Here is a 19,816-nt window from a genome sequence, read left to right on the forward strand (position 1 = left end):
CGCTGGGAGCTGGCACACTACTTTAACCGGGGGGGATGGGGGGCTTCCTTGCTCACGAGTCTTTTGCTCAGAGCTTGAGTGCACGTTTCTCCAGAATTCCAAGCAGCTTGATCGCTGCCATTGACCGCTGCAACTGAACCACCCGGCAGTTTCTGACTCGTGCGCGCATGGTATGGTTGAGGTCTTGCACTTTGTAAATCCTCTAAACACTGAACAGAGCAAGATGCTGGTTTCTCCCCCTCTCCTATCATTGTAGCACCTTGTCGTTATCATCACGTGATAGCGCGAAGACTATCGCCGGGCATCAGCTCAACGCGCTGCTGGGGCGCGTAGCAGCCTGGAGCTCAATGGACCTCATCTGCCTAAAACGAGCCAGGGTCCAGGTCCATCCAGGTCCATGTCCCGCTCCGTCACAGTGACCCTCCATTTATACGCCGGGCTTCTTCTTTGTGAGCCTTCTAGTTCAACACCTTCCGAGACCTCGCAAATTCCAATGCATCGTCTACATTAAAATCACCAAAAAACACACCCCACTGCAGCAATGGCCGACAAGGAGGCGTCAGTCTACATCGTCGACCTCGGTTCGTCCATGGCTGACTGCCACAACGGCCGCACCGAGCCGGACCTGGACTGGAGCATGCGCTACGTCTGGGACAAGATCTCGACCACCGTCGCCGCCTCGCGCAAGACGTGGACCGTCGGCTTCATCGGTCTCAAGACGGACGAGACGCGCAACGCCATGCAGGACGATGAGGGCTATGAGAACATCTCCGTCCTGCGGGAGCTCGGCCCCATGACCCTGACTTCGCTGAGGGAGCTCAGGGCGGAGGTCAAGCCGAGCGAGACCGAGACCGGCGACGCAGTCTCCGCCGTGGTCCTCGCCGTGGATATGATTGAGAAATTCACCAAGACGCTCAAGTACAAGCGGCGCATCTACCTCGTCACTGACGGGTTGGCCCCCATCGACGGCGATGACATCGACTCGATTGCGAAGAAGATCAACCAAGATGGGATTGAGTTGATTGTTCTGTAAGTTTGGGGAGCTCGATGCTGGATCTACCAACACCCCCACTAAAACGCCGTAGGGGCGTCGACTTTGACGATGCAGAGTACGGCTTCAAGGAGGAAGACAAGCCCTCGATCAAGGTATGTAGGCCATATCTCTGCGTCTTCCGGTCACCTCGCGCCTCTTAACACTACTCTGCAGAAAAAGAACGAGGGGATCCTTCAGGAACTTGTCTCCAAGTGCGATAAGGGTCAGTTCGCAACCATTGCAGAGGCCATCGACGAGCTCGACACCCCGCGCCTCAAGCCCACCAGGCCATACAAGACGTACGACGGGCCCCTGACCCTCGGCCTCGCCGACCCGCCCGCGGACCTCAAGATACCGCCCACGCCTGTCGTCATCAACGTCGAGCGCTACTTCAGGACCAAGCAGGCCAAGCCCCCGACAGCCTCCACGGTCGTCGTGTCGGCCGAGGGGCAGGGCGCTGCGTCCCAATCGACGCAAGCCTTCGAAGGCGAGCCCATGGAGGGAGTCGAGTCGGTGTCGGGTTTCGCGGCGGTCCGGTCCGCGCGTACGTACAGGGTCAACGACCCCGACGCCCCGGGAGGCAAGCGCGACGTCGAGTTCGATTCGTTGGCCAAGGGGTACGAGTACGGCCGGACGGCGGTGGCGATCAGTGAGTCCGAGTGGAACGTCACCAAGCTCGAGACCGTCAGGACCTTTAGCATCATCGGATTTATCCCCTGTGAAAAGGTATGAGCGTAGCCCTCCCCGCGGACAAACCCCCTTTTGCTCACTCGGATCTAGTACGAACCGTTCCTCAACATGGGCGAGACCTGCATGACAGTCAGCCGCAAATTCGACGAGAAGTCACAACTCGCGCTCTCCTCCCTCATCCACGCCCTCTACGAGCTCGAGTCCTACGCCGTCGCCCGTCTCGTCGTCAAGGACAAGAAGGACCCTGTCCTGGTTCTCCTCGCCCCGCGTATCGAGCCGGACATGGAATGTCTCTACGACGTGCCCCTCCCCTTCGCGGAGGACGTCCGCGGGTACCAATTCCCGCCCCTTGACCGCGTCATCACTGTCAGCGGGCAGGAGATCACGGAAAACCACCGCCTGCTGCCCGGCGACGACCTTACGGCAGCGATGAACGACTACGTCGATTCCATGGACCTGGGCACTTTTGGCGCCGATGACGATGGGTGAGCGTGGCCCCCTCCCAGTGGGGGATGAAGACCAGGTAGCTGACAATCATATAGAAACCCGTCAGAGTACGCCGCAATCGACGACACCTACAACCCCATGATCCACAGGATCAATCAAGCCATCCGCCAGAGGGCGGTCGACCCCCAGGGTACCATCGAACCCGTTCCTCCCATCCTCGTCCGCTATGCCGCACCACCCGAGGACCTCGTCGAGAAGTCCAGCTCGCAGATCAAAACCCTCGTTTCAGCAGCGCAGGTCAAGAAAGGTAAGCAAAGCTCGGGGATCCGACAAACCCTCCCTCTCCCCCCCCCAAAGAAAGTTTCTCCACCAGAACCTCCATGGCTAAGCAAACACCACCCGACAGTGCCCCCCAAAGCAAAAGGCAAACGCAAGCACGAGGCGTCGAAACCCCTCTCGGGCCTCGACGTCGACGCCCTCCTGGGCACGCAGCCCAAACGGCCCAAGATCAGCGCGGAGAACGCCATCCCCGAGTTCAAGCGCGCCCTCGCCGTTGCCGACGAGGTCGAAACAATCGTCGACGCGGCCACGCAGATGGGCGACATCGTCGCGCGGCTCGTGGCCGACAGCTTCGGCGACGCCAACTACGCCCGCGCCCTCGAGAACCTCACCGTCCTGCGCGGCGGCCTCGTCGACCTCGACGAGCCGGCGGTGTACAACGACATCGTCAGGGGCCTCAAGGGGAAGATCCTCTCCGGGGAGCTGGGCGGCGACCGGCGCGAGATGTGGTGGAAGATCCAGATGTCGAGGCTGGGGCTCGTGGATCAGGCGACGTCCGAGGTGTCGGACGTCACGAGCGAGCAGGCCGACGAGGTTTGTTTTTCTTTCCCGCTGTCACGATCAGGACGTGGTGTGATGTGCCGTCGCTAATTTGGCTGCAGTTTTTGAAATCAAAATAACGGACTAAAAGCGGGCGTTTTATTTTGTTTTTTCTCAGGGTGTATGAAATGGAAATTCTAATCGTCTCCGTGTTGCCTACTTCCTGTGAACCCGTTTCCATCTTCTTCTCTTCATACTAGGGTTTTTCATACTGCATCTTTGTAATGGCTCGCTCTCAAACGCCAACCGGCTGCTCCTCAGCCTCAAGATCAGCATTCTTCTTCTGGCTCTTGTCCACCATCGCCGCAACCGCCACACCGAGCATCGCCTGCAGTGTGTACGCCGCGTCGTTGCCCGCGTTGTGGAGGTTGCTGTGCGGAATGTCCAGGTCGGTCAGCACCATGGCCAGGCTACGGCCCTGAGACTGCTGGCGCCACGCCTGATGTATGTCCTTCGTGTCGAGTGTGCGGCTCATGACGCCGCCGACGGTCCACAACTCGACGCCCATCCTCTCTAGGAAGCCGAGATCGGCTCGAAGGTCGTGGCCGACGAGGACGATGTTGCGGAAACGTCTGTCGGCCTCGGAGTCGTCCTTTTGGCCGGCCTCGGAGAGGTTGTTAATAGCCGCAATGATCGAGGGGCCGAGATCGCTGAGCTTGGGATACTCACTCTTACTATGCATTGTTAGCGAATATTCTTGCAAGCTTCCGTGGCCTTTTGTTTGGGGCCTTTTGTTTGGGGGGGGGGGGGGGGGGGTGGGGGGGGTGGAAAGAACTTACCCGAAGTTGAAGAGCTCGGGGCAGCCCTTGATGTACTTGCGGTTGCGGATGTGTCGATACTCATCGGTGATGAGGTGGCGGTTCTTGATAAACGGGACCCAGTTGCGGCCGTTCTCACCGGGCGGGACGCCAGCAAGGTTCCTGGTGTCCAAGATCGACAATCCGATCTCGAGGACGGTACCGTGATGCTCCTCGGCGACCTCGATATCGATGCACACAAACACAACGTCTTGCTCGTGCGCGTGGGGCAACGGCTTATCCAGAGCAGTCTCCTTCTCCTTTTCCTTGACGTCGCTCGCCTTAGGACGGAGGCCGAGGTACAGCTGCGCGTCGTAGAGGGACTCCTCGCGGTTAAGGGCCTTTTTCTGCTTCCTCTTGCTGTTCTTGGTCTTGGTGTCCTTGTAATTGTTATGCATGTTGAGGAGGGACAGAAGCATCTCCTTGCCGAAGGCGGTCGCGCCGGCGCAGGCGTCCTCCTCCTCGGGGGGAGGGATCGTGTCACGGACGGCTCGGTACTCGTTGTGCGAGGCCGAGCGGGCGATGTACTTTGGGCGAATCGTGCAGCTGGGTCCGAAGGTGACGTAGAACATCTCGCCCGGCTTGCCGGCGGGGATAGTCAGGTTCGTCTGGATTGAGGCGTTGATGACGTTGAGGAAGTGCTGGAATTGCTCGGTCGGGACGAAGATGTAGGGGCTACTGTCCAACGCTTGTGGGTGGTAGACGTAGAAGCTAGGAGGCGTCAGCTTATGATTCCAAGAGGCAGTTTCCCTAATGCTTGACAAGAAAGCTTACAAGTCCCAGGTCTGCTCCTCGGTCATGTCGTCGAAGAAGGGCTGCGCCTGTGAGACATGTCAGCTGCGCAGCTCCCACAATCCACAAGAGAACTCACCTTGGGGCGGTTCATCTTGCCTATGAAGCTCGAGGGATATCTCCGAGCCAGGTCCCATGCGACGAAGGTCATGCCTTCCTCCGAGAGGTCGCCGGCTTTCATGTTCTTGAACCTGGGAAAGTCCTGTTTGAGGAGAGCGTCGAAAGCGGCAGGCGCCAGCTTGTCGGATCTGGATGGCTCGAGGGGCGGTCCGACGAAGTGGGTAGCTGCTTTGCTGAGCGTCGGCTTGGCGATGGATGTTCCCTTCGTGGCGGCCTTCTTGGCGGCGGTCTGGTGGTCGAGGGCGAGGGGGTCGAGAACGATGGTCTTCGGGTCTTCTTCCACCTCTTGATGCGAGCCTTCCTCAAACTTCATTCTCTTTTCGAAGGCCCGGATGAGAAGCATCCTCAGTTGTTCGTCGTGAGGCCGGTCCATCATGAGGTACCTGAGTAGGAGAGAGAAGAAGTGAGATATGAATCGGGAATTTTTCTTGGCTGTGAACAAACAAGAGACCGAATGGTTGAAGCTGACTTAATCAAGAACAGGAGAAGTAGTTGGGGTATGAGAATGGTTGGGGGTACAGGAAACAAAAAGGTTTGATGAAGATGTTGATGGGTTGATTGTGGTTGGGTTGGAATTTCCGAATGAGATTGAAGCGAATGTAGGGGCCTTTTTCTAAAGCCAAGTTGCCAGCGGGAGGAAGAGGAAGCAACAAAGTCAAGCCGTTCCTTCTTTAATAATAACAGAAGGGGAAAGGCAAAATTGTTGAATGTGGCTGATGGGAGAGAAGGAAGTAAGGATTTAAATGAATAGGTAGGATGTTTCTTCCACAACTACCTAACAAGAAATAACAGCAGGTCAATTTTATTTCTTAGTAACAGTTAATGACTTGATGCTATCTGCATCCTGTAGAAGCCACATGCATGTAGACTAGACACTAAGCTTTGTGTAAGCTTTAGTTCTTATTTGAGAAAAAGAGAAACTACAACAAGAGAGATAGCTTACAAAGAAGCAATGACAATGGTTAGTGAGGGGGTTATACATAAGATGTGCTTTTAATTGTCTTGCAAAGCTGTTAAACATGAACTGGACGACTTGATTTAAAGAGATCCTCTTTAAACTACATCCAATCTTCGATCTGTATTTAAAACTTTTGAGACTGTTACCGAGAAGATTGCTGAAATGTTTACTCTGAATTGCATGAAAAACAGAGAGGATCTTAGGCTTGTCAGGACATCACTACAGTTTTTTAGACGTCTGTTGCTTTACATAAGGATACTCAAGTGTCTACCATCTTTTAGTTTTCCAATTGCCAAAGCTTCGCCAAACGAAGTCTGCCTTGCATAGCATGAGCCAGGCCTTCTGCTTGAAAGACTTGGATAGCAACGAGAGACATGGCCACTGCCTTGAAGTCAGGAGTTCAAGGGTGCCCACAATGCTCCAAGACTGCAAGATCAAGCAAGCTACAGGATTGATCAGACATCACTGCAAGGAAGTCTGAGAACGAGAAGCATCCAAATATGAAGGACTCATAAAATGGTCCGACTCCAGTGTGCTGGATCTGCTCTGTTGAGACGCTTCCCGGCCTCTGGCTCGGAAGCTCATCGTAGACTGGATAAGCGACAGTAACATATCGAGTGGCCCGAACTTCTGCCAATATGCCAGTCGTATTGTCCGCACTGTTGACTAAGTCGTAGAGGAACGGTCCCCTTTTCTGCCTTGATACTCTCATATGAAGCTGCTTCCCAGCGGGGAAATCTACCAGCCTGCCAAAGCCCGATCCATCGCCCGGCGCGGTTTGGGCTTCGCACTAATCCGTTCCGCCAGAGCAAAGCATAGATCTCGGGGATCGGGCCTCGCCAGACAAGTGTACTGTGTATGGATGGGAGAAGAGAGACGAGAGGGTCTCGTGCCATTAAGCATAATGTTACAACATGCCCCAAATACCCAAAGACCAGTCCAGCCGCGCGCATACACGACCCTTGTATTCCCTCTCCTCCCCTTTTCTTCAAGGGGGGGAGAGGAACCACCCATAAAACGCCACCGCTATGAAGAACGACCCGTCTGTTATTACAAGCACAATCAACCATCAAGTAAGACCTTCCCCCCAAGGAAGTTCCAGCCCTTGGCGAATGAGTCCCCTCTTTTTTGCCTTCCCGTTCGTATTGTTGTTGTTACATTTCGTAGACTCCCCATCATCGACGTAATAGGAGTGGCTAGTGTCAAGACGTCGTTTTCTCGAGCAACTCCTTGGCCTCGTTGACCTTAGTCGCGAGGTAGGGGCTCCCTCCGCGGTCGGGGTGGTTGAGGAGCATCAGCGTGCGGTGCGCCTTGCGGATCTTGTCACGGCTGACACCGCTCTCTCTGTGGGACCCTATTGTCAGCTACTACAGTCCCAACTACTGTCCTCCAATTGTCCAGCGAGACCGCGGGACTTGAAGGGGGGGGGGGGGGGGTAGGCTTCGTTGCTTACTGGAGTGAGAGGATGAGGCAGGCCTCGCGCTTGTTCATCTTGGGCTCGAAGCCGCCCTTGTAAAAAGCCTTGCCCATCGCGCCGACGCCGCCGCGAGATCGGCGCCATGCGACGAGACCGGCCCGGCCCTGGAGGAAATCCATACCCGTCAGCGGTCTTGCTCGCTACCTGGAGCTACGCACGTCATGCGAAAAAGCGGACCGACATACCAGGAAAGCTGCGACGGCAGCGCCGGCTCCGACAGCAAGGACAGAAGCCATGATTTGCGGATTTCGTAGATGTCGGCGAGTGTGGTGAATCGAGAATGATGGATGACTGCGGAAGAAAGGGCGGGTGGTTTCGCGAAGAAGGCCTTGGATGGGGGGGGGAGAGCTTTTTTTTCTTTGGAGTTTCGCCGCTCCGATGAGCCAAAAGCCGTGATGCGCCGGTACTGGTCCGTGCTCCTCCGGGAGTTTTTCGGAGAGCGTGTTCTTCCGACCTTGGGGGAAAATGGGAAAGCTTGGGCCAAGTCCCCTCAGTCCCCACCAATATACCGCCTTGGTCCTATTGCACTTTCACTACTAACTGGCGCTGCCCCACCACAATCGATAAGCGGCGCCTGGGAGCGGCAGAAGAAAAATTTCTAAAAAACTTCCAGAGGCAAGGCTTCAATCACCGCCTTCCGCTGAAATCCCCCGTGCGTCGTGCTGTATGTGGAAGAGTCGTCGCCATCAACAAAACAACACCACCGACAACCCAGAAATCCTTGTGACTGCCCGCCCCGTGATACCCGTCAAGGTATCAGCGCCGTCACCATGAGGTATGTTTTCCAATCCGGTCAAAAAACCTACGTACGGATTGATTCCATGCAAGCCGCTAACTCGCAACGCTCCCCAGAATCGAGACGTGCTACTTTTGCAGTCGCCCTGCTTACCCGAGCAAGGGCATTACCTTCGTCCGTAACGATGCCAAGGTCTTCCGCTTCTGCCGCAGCAAGTGCCACAAGAACGTACGTCCTCGATTGCGTCCGCGATTCGATCCCCCATCCCGAGAAGCAAGTAGAGGCCAAGACTAACCACCGTGGGACCCAAACAGTTCAAGATGAAGCGTAACCCCCGCAAGCTCAAGTGGACAAAGGCGTACCGCGCCTCGGCGCACAAGGAGATGACGGTCGATAGCACGCTCCAGTTCGGCGCGCGGCGCAACGTGCCCGTGCGGTACGACCGCGACCTCGTCGCCAAGACGCTCAAGGCCATGGAGCGCGTGTCCGAGATCCGGTCCCGCCGCGAGCGCATCTTCTACAAGAAGCGCATGCAGGGCAAGCGCGAGCGCGAGATCGCCGCCGCCCGCAAGCTCGTCGCCGAGAACGAGCACCTGCTGCCGCGCCTGCGCGGCTCCGAGAAGAGGAGACTCGCTGCCGAGGGCGCCACCGAGGACGAGATCGCCGCTCTCGAGGCCGAGGGCCGCGTGCTCGCCGCCAAGGGCAACCGTGCCGGCAAGGTCTTTGGAAAGGAGAAGATTCGCCAGCGTGTCACGGTCGATGGAGACGTCGTCGAGGAGCGCGAGGGCGTCCTGCAGGAGGGCGACGGCGAGTGGGACGACGACGACGATGCCGAGGACGACGACGAGGAAGAGGATGGCGATGTCGACATGGAGGATTGAAGATGATGATGGTGCCAGGAGAGAGGAGACGACGTCAGCTCATGTCTATACACCATCGACCAACCGACCAAGAGCTCAGGGGAGGAAAAGACGCACAAAGCAAGAAGAAAGAGACAAAATGCTAATCGATGGGACCCCCCCTCTCTTCCGCCCCTCCGCCCTCATCATCCATGGACAAGGCGAAGAGAGGTTGGGGTTCTTTTTGGGGGTTTATTTTGGTTTATCGGGCGTTGAGGGATACAAAAGGGCGGTTAGCATCGACGGCGTTTGGTGGCTCTGAGAAGAAGGAATACCAAGAAAGAAAAAGTTATCCGAGGTCCAGATTCAGATCGGGCATCCTCTCAGTCCACCGCCTTTCGCCATCCTTCCCTCTTACGGACGCTTGCCTGTGTCGTCCGCGGCCTTTAGGGCAGCCAGTCGGGATGCTCTTTTCATGCCATACGAGTAGGAGGATCTTTGCTGAACATGTCGATTGAATAAGAGGGCGCATAGCAGCGCATGAAGCATGCATGGCCCAACACCTACCCAGCATTTCCATATCTATAAAAAGCAGCAAGCAAGACAGATGCTACCATTGCGACTCCCGCAAATACCGTCGTCCATCAAGTGTCAATCCGGAAGTGAACCGCCCAAAGCGGGCGTCGCGGGTATCATTGTTCTCGGTGTCGTACAATCAAACCCCATCCCCTGAACTCCAAGAGTACCCAAATGGTAATCGTAAACAGCTGCCCTGGCGTAACAAAGACCCTCTTTCGTTCTCTCTTGACACGACGACGTCAATCCTCGTCCTCGTCCTTCTTCGAGGTGTGTTGGTACGCCCTCGGCGGCATCGGAAGCCCGGCCTCGACGTCCTCAATGATCTTTCTCTCCAGCGCCTCCTTGCGCTTCGCCTCCCCCTCGGCCGTCTCGGTGCCGCCCGGAACGCTGGTTTCTCCGTAGTTGCCGGCCCCGCCACGTCCCGAGGCGCCCCGAGACGACCGAGCGAGGCTGGCGCTCACGGCCGCCCGCGTCTTCCCTGCGACCTCTTCTTGGTGCTTCGCATCTGGCAGGGAGGACGCATCGTGAAAATTCCCCGCCCCGCCTCTGCCCGCACGCGCGTAGCCGCCGGCCGTCGGCGATGTCGAGCTGGTAGTCGAGGCGACTGTAGCGTTGTTCGTCTTCTGGGCTTCGACGTCCTGGTAGTGTTTGGTTGCCGATAAGCACGTGTCCAATCACTTGGATTAACAGAAAAGACAGGTGGACAGAGAGTTGCACGCACCTCGGGATTGGCCTTCTCGACGTCCTCGACGTCCTTTTTCGAGTAAAAGTTCCCGCTTCCTGCGAAACCGGGATTAGAGTGGTCATTGAGAGTGGCAGACTTGTATCATACCTCCGCGTCCCGTCTTGCGATACACATCAGACATGGTGGGGTTCGTTGATCAAAGAGGCTGGTCTTTCTATCGGCCGGGAAGAATCGCAACTGGGAAACAAGGCAGAACGCTCAAGGCTCAAACTGGAGATGCTGGACAAAAGAACGACGTGCAATATCTCTGACAAAGACCCAACAGGAGAAAAAGTAACGTGCGGTTTTGCTGCAACTGACAATACTTATCGGCCTAGCCTAGCCATTTGCATAAGGGACCTTGGAGCGAGTGTGGCGCGGCGGGGTTAGTCGGAGCTTTGAGTGTGGGTGGGATGGATGCCCCAAGTCCCCGACTCGACCGTTCCATCCGTGCCCGCAGTTGGTCGTCGTCGAGGTCTTGGGACAAGAAGAGCCAACATTCCGTTCATGTCAACGATGGCATTCCATTGCTCTTCTGGTTGCCGTGCGCCGTTATTTCACGTTCCAGTGTTGTAGATATGGTCTTCTTGTACAGTCTGATTTAATTCTCTCTCCCTCTCTCTTGTGTCGCTTCTCGACTCGGACACCACGCGTGCGGCTCATTGGAGCAGGGCTCAAAGGGATGCAGCATCCGCGTGTCGATCGCTGCATTCGGGCATATCCAGCCTTCAGTCCTGGATCTTCCATGTGCGACTGGGAAGTCTCAATTCCGTTTTGGGTTCGGGCATGTTCAGCAAGATCGACAGGCACGCCAACTAGGCACCATGTCTTTCAGTGTCCTTCAACTTGAGAAACGTCTAAATCAGACGTTTCGAAGACCGCCTTCGTCTTCGTCTTCGTCGTCGTCCAACTCGAAATGGGTGCGACGGAGACGCCCTCAAGTGCCACCAACCCATCCCCTCGGGGCCCCTGAGTCGAGTGGCTGGTTTCTGGGAAACTTTTGTGTTGCAGTCGCGCGATCGGCTCTAGTAGCCCAAGGGTCCAACCCTTTCCTTTGTCTTCTTCGTGAAGGGGGAGCGGAACGCACGGGAGCGGCAGCACCATAAACCTTCTCTCAATCCCCAATCCCCAATGAACGAACCTATTACACGATCCCGTCGTTTCCGTACACAGAGAAAGAACAGGTCCGATTCTAGCAGAGGGTGACCCATCCGTGTGAAATACCGTCTTACTGACGCAGGTACACAGCGAAAAAGTTGGCTGGGGCAACGCTTTGCGCGGTTTGGTTGGAGACATCGTAGACAGTTGGCGTCACCAGCTCGCTTCCTCAATGATAACGAAGAGGTACTTCAGGGTACCTCAGTGTACCTGGCATGCCTCCACTCTCGTCGACAGGGGCTCCTGATAGCGACACGCATCCGATGGAGACTGGAGTGGGTGATGTGCAGCTGCGGCAAGAGGGCCTAGCCAGAAACGTTGATCTACCTAGTCCGTTTGTGAGCATGGCATCCACTGCTTAGTAGTCAGTCGTACACAATGATTACGGCTTGTCCTGTTGCCTTCATCACTTTCAACTCGGCTCGCGGGGGTTCCAGCTGCTCCGTGGCGATGACACGGGTGACGGCTGAGCCGGTCCGGGTTCAATCTGATGCCATGTTTCCCAGATATCCGTATTTCCGGCAGAAAGATAGGGAAACGGGAAATCCCATACCCACGTAAGACGGGGCGCAGCCAACTTTGTCTTTCCCCTGTTCAGTCCCATGACCGCGTAAATCAAGCATATTCCCGTCGCAAGTCTCGTTTCTTTCGAGACGCGAGGTCCGCCATATTGAAGCTGGCTGTCACTTCACTTCACTCGGTAAACCTTATCTCCCTTGCGTGCAGGGTTACGTCTTTGCAGAGAGTGCGTCGACACAGCCGTTTTGTGCAGTTATGCCGTCGGCCATGATCGGCGGGGATTGTTACCTTGATGGGGGAGCTTTATGCATGGAGAATCCAGCTTCGCCATGGCATTGCACTGTTCGGGCAGTGAGGGGTGCAGCAGCACCTCGACAGGGCATGACCCTGACGCCCATGTCTCAATGGCGCTGGAGAACCACCTTTTGCTGAGGTTCTTGAGAGCAATCGACGATTTGCCCTGGCCGATGGCACTCTCTCTCCATCTGCGCGGCAGACTAGGGCAACCTTGCCGTGCTGAATTCACGATGGGGGATAGAGTTGGCGATCGACGGCGTCTTGACACTTTGCGTGTGGAGCTGACAGCGTTGGAAACTTGGGGCGATGCCCTTAGTGCGGTTCTCTTTTGCGCAAACCAACTCATGTGTTGAGGCAAAAGGGAAAAGGAAAAAAAAAAGTACGAGTCGGAGCTTGCGCCGATGGCTCCAGTGCGATCGCCATCGGTAAAGTGGAATAGGACAACATGTGCCCGACTTGCCGCTGTCGCCGTCGGCCATTGCTGTTGTCGCCGATGGGATGACAAGCTTGTGCCAATGCGCGGATCGGACGTCGATGAGGTTGGTGTTATAATAGGCATGACATGTCGTCGTCGTTGGCGGAATGTCAACTTTTGTCTAGTTTGAAGCGCGCGTAGCCAATGCTTTCCGCGGCCCTCCACGCCGCTTATTGGGCGCTTGATGAACGCACCATCTTCGTTTATTGGGAAGAGCAAGCAGGCTTATGGAGGCTTCACTGCACCTCGTCGAGTTGCTGACATGGAAGCAGACTTCGTGCCTCTCCTTCGTGACAACGCTGGTTCGTCCATGTTGGAACTTTGCCGAAGACCAACAATCATACCGAGACTGGTCTTGCATACATCCAAAGCGTCAGTTTGGGCAACTGAAACTGCGATCACCGAGGGTCTGGACTTGAACAGCTGCGCCCAGTGACGCACTAGTTGCATGTTGGACGTAACCGAACGGCGACATCTGTTTTTTTCAGGATTCGGACAGAGCGAGCGTGCCTCTTCCTCGGGTGCGTCGTGGCTTGTCCATCTCCGGGCGCTGGCGGGCCCGTTCGTGTTGGAAGGAGTGCTTCAGTGACGATCCTTTCGGTAGCTCTTTGCTCATTGCCCAGACGTGGCCGCCACACCCGCTTGCGTAACGGGTATCCAAACGGGGGAGAATAGTATCAAGTGGCAAAAGTCTTTTATCCTGTGCCTGTTCAGCAAGCAAGGACGAGCAACGGAGGGACTGCGTCTAATGACGATGGAAGCGGCATGCCGCCAGAGGCACGACAACCCACCCGACCTGCCCAGAGCAGACGGCCGCATGGCGCCCGATGGGGGAGAGGAGGCAGCAGCTGACAGTCCCGAATGGCACTGGCGGCGTTCCTAGCACGGAGTGAGGGAGACGGGGGACAAGACGGCCCTTGGATGGACTGTTTGGCCGGCACCCCGGTGAAGAGCTGGGCTCGATTACTATCAAGCTCGAGTGGGTTCCCGGTCAGCGAAACGCCTGAGGGGCGAAATCCATGCAGTACACTACAATAAAGCATTTAGAACGCCAGAGGGGCGGGGTGGATGGCTGGACTCTCGACTTCTGCAATGCGTGCGAGACGCGCCAGCCTTTGCCGGATTGACATTGCTCCAACGCCGCCCCAACCCATCTTCAGGCAGAGCGTCCTGGCGGGCAAGTCCTGTGATTTGGTCACCGGGAGGGGCCTGCATCTGGTCATAAGGTGGTGCCAGGTGGTGGTGGTGGTGGTGGTGGTGGTGGTGGTGAGCTGTGGGTGTGGAAGCCCCCAGCGGATAGTGGTGAGGTCCGGCTCTGGAGCGGACGGTTGGTGGCCGTTTCGCTGTGGGGTGGGGAGGGGTGGGGGTCGAGTTAGAGCGCAATGTGAAGACAGGGAAAGAGGAAGAAAAAGAGAGGCCAAAGGGAGAGGGGGGGCCCAAAGCAAGGGAATGGCGGGTGACGAGGGGGAGAGGGATGAGGCGTGTCGATATCGCCATTTTGCGCGAGTGAGTGATGGTGCGTCGCAATGGTTGGGCGGCTGGTGCAACTCTCTAAGTGGACACGAAAGCTGGAAACACACGTTGCTGTGGAGTTGTTGTTTGTCCGACATTCTGCCACTCTCTCTTTCCTCTTGCTTTTGCTGTAGGCTTGTATCAAGATGGGACTGCAATGTTGTTGTTCCCTCATATTCTTTGCTTCAACAGGAATTCAAAAGTAATTTGGCCCGCATTCGGAGAGTACTTACGTCACTGAACGAGACATAGACGGGGGGGACAAGAGCAGTAAAGTAAGATAAGAGCCAGGGCACTGTCTCGACTGTGCACCCATGCCAGCGGCTGCTCGCCAAAACTGTACAGTTTTCAAGAAATGAGAAATCACTGTACAAGCCTGAGCAGGTGTGGTATTATCGAGCCATTCCTATCTGAGTGGGACTGATGCTCTTACCTAAGCAGGCTGCCTTGTACACGTACTCTGTACTGACAATTTCGACAGCATGTACCCTGTTAAGTACTCGTACGGTGTACCTGCTTGCATTGCACCCGATGACTTGTCAGCCCAACAACGCCGTCGAAGAACTGTCTCCCGTGTGATCAACGATCAACAGAACGTCGGGGAATTTTTGTTTTTCTTTACCCTTTCTTCTTTTGTTCTTCGCGCCTGGCTGCCGACTCCCTCGAGGTTCCTTGCACGGCCATGAGAAAACGTCGGGGCGACCAGCCAGCAGGGAACGAAACAAAACGACGATCACAGCTACGAGAGAAGGCTCCCGAGTCCCAACTAGACCAAGCCATAACGATTCCAAAGGAGACATCAACCGAGTTCTAATAAGACATCTTGCATACGGCCTTTTACGCAACACTTTCTTTTGGCACCTTTCCCGCCTCAGCTTCCCCTCGCGCTGTCTCCTCTCTTCCCCTCATTCTGCGCACTTGCGCACAACAAATACTCAATGTTGGCATTGGCCCAGAATGTTATTGCGAAACTGCTGCACTGCGTCCTTCCCCACGTCTTGACTTCTGTTCCTGATCCGATGGAAACCATCGTCCCCAGTCAATTGGGGAACGGAGGCGACCAATGCTCACTCCGTGCCAAAGGTTCCAATTCCCCAGCCCGACGCTCGCAGCTCCGGGCCCGGGAGCAGTGGTCGGTCTGGTCTGGTCTTGTCTGCTTGAATTGGAGCTGTCACCCCAGTGGCGCGGACCTGTCGCGCAGTGCAACGCAGCTCGGAACCTGGCAACTTGCCAAATAATGCCACTCGCAGTCGACTCCCATCGAGACACGACATTCTTGAGAGCACCCATTGGAGACTATTGTCTCAACCATTCCACCACCTCGTTACCTCGCAAAAAACACCTTGAGAGATCACGGAGAAGGGGGATGAGGTGAGGAGATAAAGAAGAGGCGGCCACAAGGCTGGCGAGATCCTGACAATTTATTCTTCTGTCGACCAAGGAAACCAGAGGAGAGGCACTCAGGCCAAATGAAGCCACCCCTCGTCCGGCGAGAGACCAAGGCACGAGTCCACTTGTGTTGGGGAACGGGCGAGGCGTTGTACCAACAAAGGCGACGTTCCTTTGGACATTTTCTGGTGTAGGCTTCGTCGCCTGCATAACCCTACTCACAGAGATGCTCCTATGTCGTGCAACTTTTCTCTGTGCCTGTTATACGTACATCGCGAACTAAGTAACAAACTGACTGGCCATTGGGCTTCGAGGCTTGGATGCAAATGTCAGAAGCTCCCGAAACAACCAGCGGAGCAAGAGAGCTCAACAGATACAGACACAGACACATACACATACATACAGTCATCGTCTACGAGAAATCGATCATAGAGGGGGGGGAAGTGCCGAGCATAAAATTGCTATTTACGATGTGCAAGCAACCCAGGCTATCGGCCCTGGACACTAATGGGTCTGGGCTCAGGCTCGGAGGATGAAGAGGGTGAATGGGATGCTGGGATTCATCCACGGGATCCATTCACCCCTCCCCCAGTGACCTTTTCCCCGCCGCACCGGCGCCTTACGGACACGTCCATCGCTCGGGAGGCCGACCATCGCTCGCCCATAGCCAAGGACGAAGGCCACGGGCCATGCTCCTTGCTCGTCGTTCCTGGCGCCCGTCCACTGCTTCCGCTGTATCCACGGCCATGTCCACTTCCATCACTTCACCACCTGAGAGGTACATTGTGGCGTACCTTGGTCCCGTTTTATCTTTCACACACTGTGGGACACAGAGAGGGGAAGGTCAAGCCAGAATGCAGCAGCAGGGAAGAGAGAGAGGAGAGAGAAGGAGAGGGAGAGAAAGAGAGAGCCCCTTCGCCATGTACGGGAGTACCCAGGCGCGCGCGCGCACATCTCACTTGTAACTCCAAGGCCCACGCCTCCCTTTCCCCAGCCCACCCCCCTCCCTCCTCTCTCCTCTTTCGCTCTGTCGCTCTCACACCCAGCGCCGCCGCCCCTTCTGAGGTGAGTGAAGGTTAGAGGGGAGAGGAGAGAGTACGGGAGTGTGTCCTGCTGCGGTACGGCCTCCTCCTGCCCCTCCTCTTCTCCTGGTCCAATAGATGCCAATCCTCGTCCCCGACCAGCGCTCTTCTCTCCCATTCTGGCTGCTTGTTGGAAATAAGACCGTCTGGTCTGCTTCGCCCATCGTTGGACTTTTTGGGGCCCCCTTCCAAACGTCCTCTGTCTCGAGCCCACAACTTTTCCCTTCTCACTCAACTGCACTCTCGATCCAAAGCAACAACGAGAAGAGGAACGATCCGAGGGGAGGAAACAAAAGTTGAAGAAGCCAGCCTGGACCTCAACCGCCCTGTTGATCGTCCGTCTGCTGAACCCCCCCGGCACGTACCAACCTTGGCCGTTCAATACCACCACCACTACCACCACCCACCACCCACCATATACTATCGGCTGGCCCAGCTCGGAGCTACTACGTACACCCGCCCACAGACACACCCCTGCCGAATTGCTGCTCCTCCCCAAAATAATATTATTTCTCGCCCGGAGGCTTGCCTTTGCGACTCACTCATCACCTGTCTACCTGTCTACCACCGCCAAACCAAACCAAAACACACAACAACTGCCACGTCTACGAATAGTTACACTCTCACAATCGTCTTGCGAAGAGTAAAGTGTTCGGCTCTCGTTGTCGAACCTGATCAGCATCGGTAGTTGGCAATGGCCTCTTCAAAGGTACGCCCGGAATCGGGACGCCCAAAAACCCATGCCCTGCCCTGCCTTGCCTAGCTCTCGCTCCCGTCACTCTTCAGTCACGCTGACCATTTCGCCGTCCTCGTCCAGGAAATGCAGCAGACCACAAGGCCATTGACCCAACACCGTCCCTCCCTCTCGACTGCCCCCTCTTCCGGACTTACCACACGACAATCCCACTCGCGGACCAACTCCCACTCCATTCTCGGCGGCGCTCTCAATGCCAACCACCGCGTCACCCGCCGCAAGTCCATGACCAACACGGCCGCGAACGCAGCCGCCATGGCAGCCGCAATCAAGGAAATCGGCGGTGACAATGTCACGCCTATAGCCGTCAGCTCTCGCCGTAACACGGCGTCAAAGAGCGCTGCCGCCCGCGCCGCAATCGTTGGAAGCCTGCCTTCCCCTCCGGCGAGTCTGCCGACCCAGAAGTTCCATTTGGACGGGAAGACAGACATCCACGAGAGCGCCATTGAAGACGATCCGAACAACGGGTCGGCGGACGAAGGCGAGAACAATGCTCAGAAGGCTCGCATCCGTCGCGCTAGCGACGGACAGCCCCTCATCAAGGAGGGCAGCCGGAAGTTCAATCGCGTTGAGCTTAAGTGCGAGACGTGCGGAAAGGGTTACAAGCACAGCAGTTGCCTGACCAAGCATTTGTTCGTCCCCCTTCCCATCCCCCCCGCAACTCCCATTTCATGTATCCCTGGCGTAGGCTGTCGAGGCCAGATGACTGGATTCCCTGTGATCGATGTGTAGCCGGGCAGTTTGTTGACTCATTTCTGGTCAGGTGGGAACACACTCCCGAGTGGTCATTGACGTCCAAGCTGCTTATCTCCAAGCACCAACAAGTCCAGCTCTTGGAAGCTGCCTCGGTCCTGTTGACAATGAACCATGGCAAGGAGGATGCGGACGTGACCACACCTCCGGATTCTGCCAAGGACTTCCCCAGTGACCAAGAAGAGTCGGCTTCTCCTGCTGCCTCTGGATACTCGGATGAGAGACACAGCTCTGCCGACACCACCCCGCCGCCCCAATTGGAAGGTTTCGCGTCGTCGGATCGTGCGTTCTCGAAGCGGTTCGGGTCTGGAAGCGGATTCGGTCGTTCATATCAATCGGCGGTGTCCACCAATCCTCTTGTGACAGGCAGCATGCCTCACGGATCTGGATTCTCATCACACTTTCGTCAGACGAGCCAAGACCAACGGCCACCGTCGTCCGGGAGGAATGCCACCGGGCAAGAAGATCGTGATCTGGCGGCGGCAGTCGAGCTTCTCAGCTGCAGCTTCAACAGCAACAACGGCCGGACCGTGCAACTCCCAGCCGACGCCCCTCCTGTGCCTCCGCTACCTGCGCAGTATCTCGACCAGGCGGCATCTTTCTCGAGCGCAGCAGGGTTCAGCGCCGGCTTCAGCGCCGGTTTCCTCAACAGCTTCCCCAGCAGACAGCCAGAGAGCTTCACACGTGGCGAGCTCCGCAACGCTGATGTCAAGATGGAAGACAGCGACAGCGTGATGGACGATGACGACTTTGACCGTCGATCGCGATCTCGGAGCGACGAAGACGACGACGGCGTCTTCGGACGGATGGAAGAGTAGAATGCTTCGATGCGACAGTTGATGCCGACGATATCTGAGGATATGAGTACATGACGGTGGAGGGGAGAGAAGGGGAGGGCTGTGTTTCTTTTGTACCACCATATACTAAACCCTGTAAATGAGGTGGTTCCGTCTCCGCCGCCGATCTCTCAGCACCAAGGAGTGGAGGGCCCGATGTTGCATCATAAGCCTGGCCAGACAAGGCAGGTCGATGGGATGGATCGAGATTGCAACTCCACGAGGTTGAAGTGAGAGACGAAGAGGGCGTCGAGCGAACGCCCAAACCTATGACACTGATGGATCCTGCGAGACAAATGAGTGCGATGCCTCGAGAAGAGGGCCGCGACGCTCTTTTGCTTGGTTTGAGGCCAGCATATAACGAATTTAAGAAGAAAGATTAAAAGATTGACATGTGCCGACTGCGTGACCTGTGTGGGTGCGTTCCCTGGATGACGAAAGGCCATTGGCGATGATGCGTATATGTATACCTGAGACGTGTAGCTCTTGTTTACCAACAACGGTTGATGGCTGATAGTAACGAGACAAGCTGGTTGGTCTGGTTGAAGCCAGCCAAGCCAGCAGCAACCTTAACCAGGCACACCCGGAGCTTTGCTCCCGAAGGTGAAGATTTGCATGTGAGCTCATCAAGTTTTGAAGATCACACAGACAGACAGACACCAGGCAAAAGAGAGAGGATTGTGTTGGAGCGAGAGCAGTTCGCAGGGGCTTGACATGAGTCGATGACGAGTCAAGCGAAGCACTCGAGTCTCAGATGAAGGAGGAGGGGCCTCTGGGTTTTTTATATGCCTCCGAAGCGGAATAGGACGATGGAGAAATTTTGCCATGGAGTCGAGGGAAAACAATATTGTAAAATAAGAAGAAGAAAAGTCTGCAAAAAATACGGATCGAATAAACGGAGCAGGGAAAACTCGACCCTTGCCGTGCATCCGCTCGCAGTGGAGTTTTGTTTGCGGCCCCCCTTCAGAAG

The 19,816-nt window shown here is 56.1% G+C and overlaps 10 protein-coding genes across 10 annotated transcripts; 5 read left to right on the forward strand and 5 right to left on the reverse strand.

Annotated features, from left to right (window-relative positions):
* Window positions 1-96: 96 nt before the first annotated feature.
* Window positions 97-3,261, forward strand: CDEST_01135 (Putative von Willebrand factor, type A, ku70/Ku80 beta-barrel domain, SPOC-like domain superfamily). Its single transcript, XM_062917294.1, has 7 exons — window positions 97-1,029; window positions 1,086-1,146; window positions 1,208-1,759; window positions 1,814-2,208; window positions 2,266-2,477; window positions 2,577-3,043; window positions 3,112-3,261. Exons 1-7 carry the CDS (start codon window positions 542-544, stop codon window positions 3,127-3,129), a joined length of 2,193 nt encoding a protein of 730 aa, XP_062773345.1. The 5' UTR covers window positions 97-541; the 3' UTR covers window positions 3,130-3,261.
* A 23-nt stretch (window positions 3,262-3,284) lies between these two features.
* CDEST_01136 (Putative ribonuclease H-like superfamily) lies at window positions 3,285-5,131 on the reverse strand (the record flags this gene model as incomplete). The annotated part of the gene is made up of 4 exons (XM_062917295.1): window positions 3,285-3,723; window positions 3,829-4,557; window positions 4,621-4,667; window positions 4,718-5,131. The coding sequence occupies 4 exons, from the start codon at window positions 5,129-5,131 to the stop codon at window positions 3,285-3,287; spliced, it is 1,629 nt and encodes a 542-aa protein (XP_062773346.1).
* Window positions 5,132-6,420: 1,289 nt separating this feature from the next.
* On the reverse strand, window positions 6,421-7,535 carry CDEST_01137 (Putative DnaJ domain, Chaperone J-domain superfamily). Its single transcript, XM_062917296.1, has 3 exons — window positions 7,379-7,535; window positions 7,170-7,297; window positions 6,421-7,060 (listed from the first exon to the last, which is right to left on the reverse strand). Exons 1-3 carry the CDS (start codon window positions 7,427-7,429, stop codon window positions 6,919-6,921), a joined length of 321 nt encoding a protein of 106 aa, XP_062773347.1. The 5' UTR covers window positions 7,430-7,535; the 3' UTR covers window positions 6,421-6,918.
* A 285-nt stretch (window positions 7,536-7,820) lies between these two features.
* On the forward strand, window positions 7,821-8,817 carry CDEST_01138 (Putative ribosomal protein L24e/L24 superfamily). The gene is made up of 3 exons (XM_062917297.1): window positions 7,821-7,968; window positions 8,046-8,157; window positions 8,244-8,817. The coding sequence occupies exons 1-3, from the start codon at window positions 7,964-7,966 to the stop codon at window positions 8,808-8,810; spliced, it is 684 nt and encodes a 227-aa protein (XP_062773348.1). The 5' UTR covers window positions 7,821-7,963; the 3' UTR covers window positions 8,811-8,817.
* A 1-nt stretch (window position 8,818) lies between these two features.
* On the reverse strand, window positions 8,819-10,397 carry CDEST_01139 (uncharacterized protein). The gene is made up of 3 exons (XM_062917298.1): window positions 10,180-10,397; window positions 10,069-10,127; window positions 8,819-9,985 (listed from the first exon to the last, which is right to left on the reverse strand). Exons 1-3 carry the CDS (start codon window positions 10,211-10,213, stop codon window positions 9,587-9,589), a joined length of 492 nt encoding a protein of 163 aa, XP_062773349.1. The 5' UTR covers window positions 10,214-10,397; the 3' UTR covers window positions 8,819-9,586.
* An 87-nt stretch (window positions 10,398-10,484) lies between these two features.
* Window positions 10,485-11,177, forward strand: CDEST_01140 (uncharacterized protein; the record flags this gene model as incomplete). Its single annotated transcript, XM_062917299.1, has 2 exons — window positions 10,485-10,643; window positions 10,743-11,177. 2 exons carry the CDS (start codon window positions 10,485-10,487, stop codon window positions 11,175-11,177), a joined length of 594 nt encoding a protein of 197 aa, XP_062773350.1.
* A 1,068-nt stretch (window positions 11,178-12,245) lies between these two features.
* On the reverse strand, window positions 12,246-12,524 carry CDEST_01141 (uncharacterized protein; the record flags this gene model as incomplete). Its single annotated transcript, XM_062917300.1, has 1 exon — window positions 12,246-12,524. One exon carries the CDS (start codon window positions 12,522-12,524, stop codon window positions 12,246-12,248), a length of 279 nt encoding a protein of 92 aa, XP_062773351.1.
* A 2,854-nt stretch (window positions 12,525-15,378) lies between these two features.
* Window positions 15,379-16,205, reverse strand: CDEST_01142 (uncharacterized protein; the record flags this gene model as incomplete). The annotated part of the gene is made up of 1 exon (XM_062917301.1): window positions 15,379-16,205. The coding sequence occupies one exon, from the start codon at window positions 16,203-16,205 to the stop codon at window positions 16,041-16,043; it is 165 nt and encodes a 54-aa protein (XP_062773352.1). The 3' UTR covers window positions 15,379-16,040.
* Window positions 16,206-16,341: 136 nt separating this feature from the next.
* Window positions 16,342-17,191, forward strand: CDEST_01143 (uncharacterized protein; the record flags this gene model as incomplete). Its single annotated transcript, XM_062917302.1, has 2 exons — window positions 16,342-16,382; window positions 16,582-17,191. 2 exons carry the CDS (start codon window positions 16,342-16,344, stop codon window positions 17,189-17,191), a joined length of 651 nt encoding a protein of 216 aa, XP_062773353.1.
* On the forward strand, window positions 17,188-19,218 carry CDEST_01144 (Putative Zinc finger C2H2-type). Its single transcript, XM_062917303.1, has 3 exons — window positions 17,188-17,212; window positions 17,321-17,889; window positions 18,021-19,218. Exons 1-3 carry the CDS (start codon window positions 17,198-17,200, stop codon window positions 18,826-18,828), a joined length of 1,392 nt encoding a protein of 463 aa, XP_062773354.1. The 5' UTR covers window positions 17,188-17,197; the 3' UTR covers window positions 18,829-19,218.
* Window positions 19,219-19,816: the final 598 nt, after the last annotated feature.

Source organism: Colletotrichum destructivum, chromosome 1, assembly GCF_034447905.1.
Source record: "Colletotrichum destructivum chromosome 1, complete sequence".
Classification (NCBI taxonomy): domain Eukaryota; kingdom Fungi; phylum Ascomycota; class Sordariomycetes; order Glomerellales; family Glomerellaceae; genus Colletotrichum; species Colletotrichum destructivum.